Source organism: Agrilus planipennis, unplaced genomic scaffold (genome assembly GCF_000699045.2).
Source record: "Agrilus planipennis isolate EAB-ADULT unplaced genomic scaffold, Apla_2.0 scaffold2792, whole genome shotgun sequence".
Classification (NCBI taxonomy): Eukaryota; Metazoa; Arthropoda; class Insecta; order Coleoptera; family Buprestidae; genus Agrilus; species Agrilus planipennis.
In genome coordinates, this window is record NW_020441453.1 from 1 (window position 1) to 1941 (window position 1941).

Below are 1941 nucleotides of genomic sequence, written 5' to 3' on the forward strand. Positions count from 1 at the left end.
AACGGTCAACTTAAACAGCATATAGATGGAGTGCATATTTCTAACGGATTAACGTGGAATCCTAGTCTAAAGAAAATGTACTACATCGATTCTGGCACACGAACCGTTGATGAATTTGATTATGACCAAACAAATGGCACAATTAGTACGTTTATATTAAGGTTTATTAATTTTGTTTAGCATTTTAAAATATTTTTAATATTAAAGGCAATCGCAAACCAATATTTACATTGGAAAAACATAACATTCCGGGGATACCGGATGGTATGACCATTGACTCCGACGGAAATTTGTGGGTTGCTGTTTTCCTCGGTTCAAGAGTGATAAAGATTGACCCAAGAAAACCTGAAACCTTACTAGAAACTATCAAGATTCCCGCTTTACTAGTAATTAGAAAATGTTTATATTTAAAAAAAAGTTGTTTTACTAAAATACAACATATTTTTAGACAACCTCTGTAGAATTTGGTGGTCCAAATCTTGATGAACTTTATGTTACTAGCGGTCGTTTTACATTCCAGGGTAAAACTCCGGAGCCTCCGGTAGATGGAGCTTTATATCGAGTTACGAATACTGGATTAGCATGGAATTCCAATCTAAAAAAAATGTACTACATCGATTCTGGTAAACGAACTGTCGATCAATTTGATTATGATCAAGATAATGGCACAATTAGTACGTTCGTTTTTATTATTTTTTTGGTAAAGGTCTAGATGATGGCCCCACCCCCGACGTGGCGGTCTCACCCCCATAAAAAATTATAGGGGTTCAAAGTTAATAATTTTTATACAGTTCTAGGCATGTAAATATTTATATAGTCATTCTTAAACAATATTCAAAGGTAAAACTAGTGGAAAAACACATAAAAATATTGAGAAAGTTATATAAAACATTATTTAAATATCTTTATCAATAGGGTAGGTTAGGTTAGGTTATCGGGTTTTGTTCAAGTCACCACCCTCTTTCGATCCCCCACCTCCACCCGCTTGAAAATATTTTTTTTATTGAATTTTATTTGAATTATAGTGTGTGAAAATTGTCAAAATAATCAACTTTCAACCCCATAACTTTTTATGGGGTTGAGACCGCCACGAAATTTTTATGGTACAGTGGTGGGGGAGACCTCCTCTTTGGGGGTGGGGGCCATCATCTAGACATTCGCCATTTTTTTAACATTGCAAAATAATTTTATTTAAAATTAAAGGCAATCGCCAATCGATATTCACGTTTGACAAGCATAACATTCCGGGAATGCCAGACGGTCAAACCATAGACTCAGACGGCAACCTGTGGGTTGCTGTTTTCCTCGGATCAAGAGTGATTAAAATTGATCCCAGAAAACCTGAAACCTTGCTAGAAACTATCGCGATACCCGCTATACAAGTAATTACAAAATGTCTATATTAAAAAAAGTTGTCTTACTAAAATACAACATATTTTTAGACAACCTCTGTAGAATTTGGTGGTCCAAACCTTGATGAACTTTATGTTACTACTGGTCGTGACACAAGAGTAAATAAAAATCTTCAGCCTCCTGTAGATGGAGCTTTATATCGAGTTACGAATACTGGATCGAAAGGATTACCATCAAACAAAGTCAAACTTTCTGTATAATCGACAAAACTTACGACACAATACTTCAAATACAATAAAAATATAACTTTCCTTTAAAATTCACTTTTTCTCATTCTCATTTTCAACTATTTTGTTCAAATTTTATTCGAGTGAGATTAATTCTTTTACGTAATTTTATTAAATAATTGACTTTTATTTTTACTTTATATATATATGCATTACACATTAATAACTGTAATAACAGCGTGTTGCTCGCGTAACAGAATAAAGACCTAATACAAATATGTTCATAGCCTATGATAAAGACTCATCCTGTATATCTTACGATTTAGAGATTTATTAGACATGCACAGTTACAAAGGTGTAT

The 1941-nt window shown here is 33.4% G+C and overlaps 1 protein-coding gene across 1 annotated transcript; it reads left to right on the forward strand.

The window, feature by feature from the left end:
* Positions 1-6: 6 nt before the first annotated feature.
* On the forward strand, positions 7-1858 carry LOC108744035 (regucalcin-like; the record flags this gene model as incomplete). Its single annotated transcript, XM_018479634.1, has 5 exons — positions 7-145; positions 208-386; positions 449-674; positions 1204-1382; positions 1443-1858. Coding segments are annotated over 5 exons (894 nt in total), but the record flags the coding sequence as incomplete, so codon positions are not given.
* Between the last annotated feature and the right edge of the window lie 83 nt (positions 1859-1941).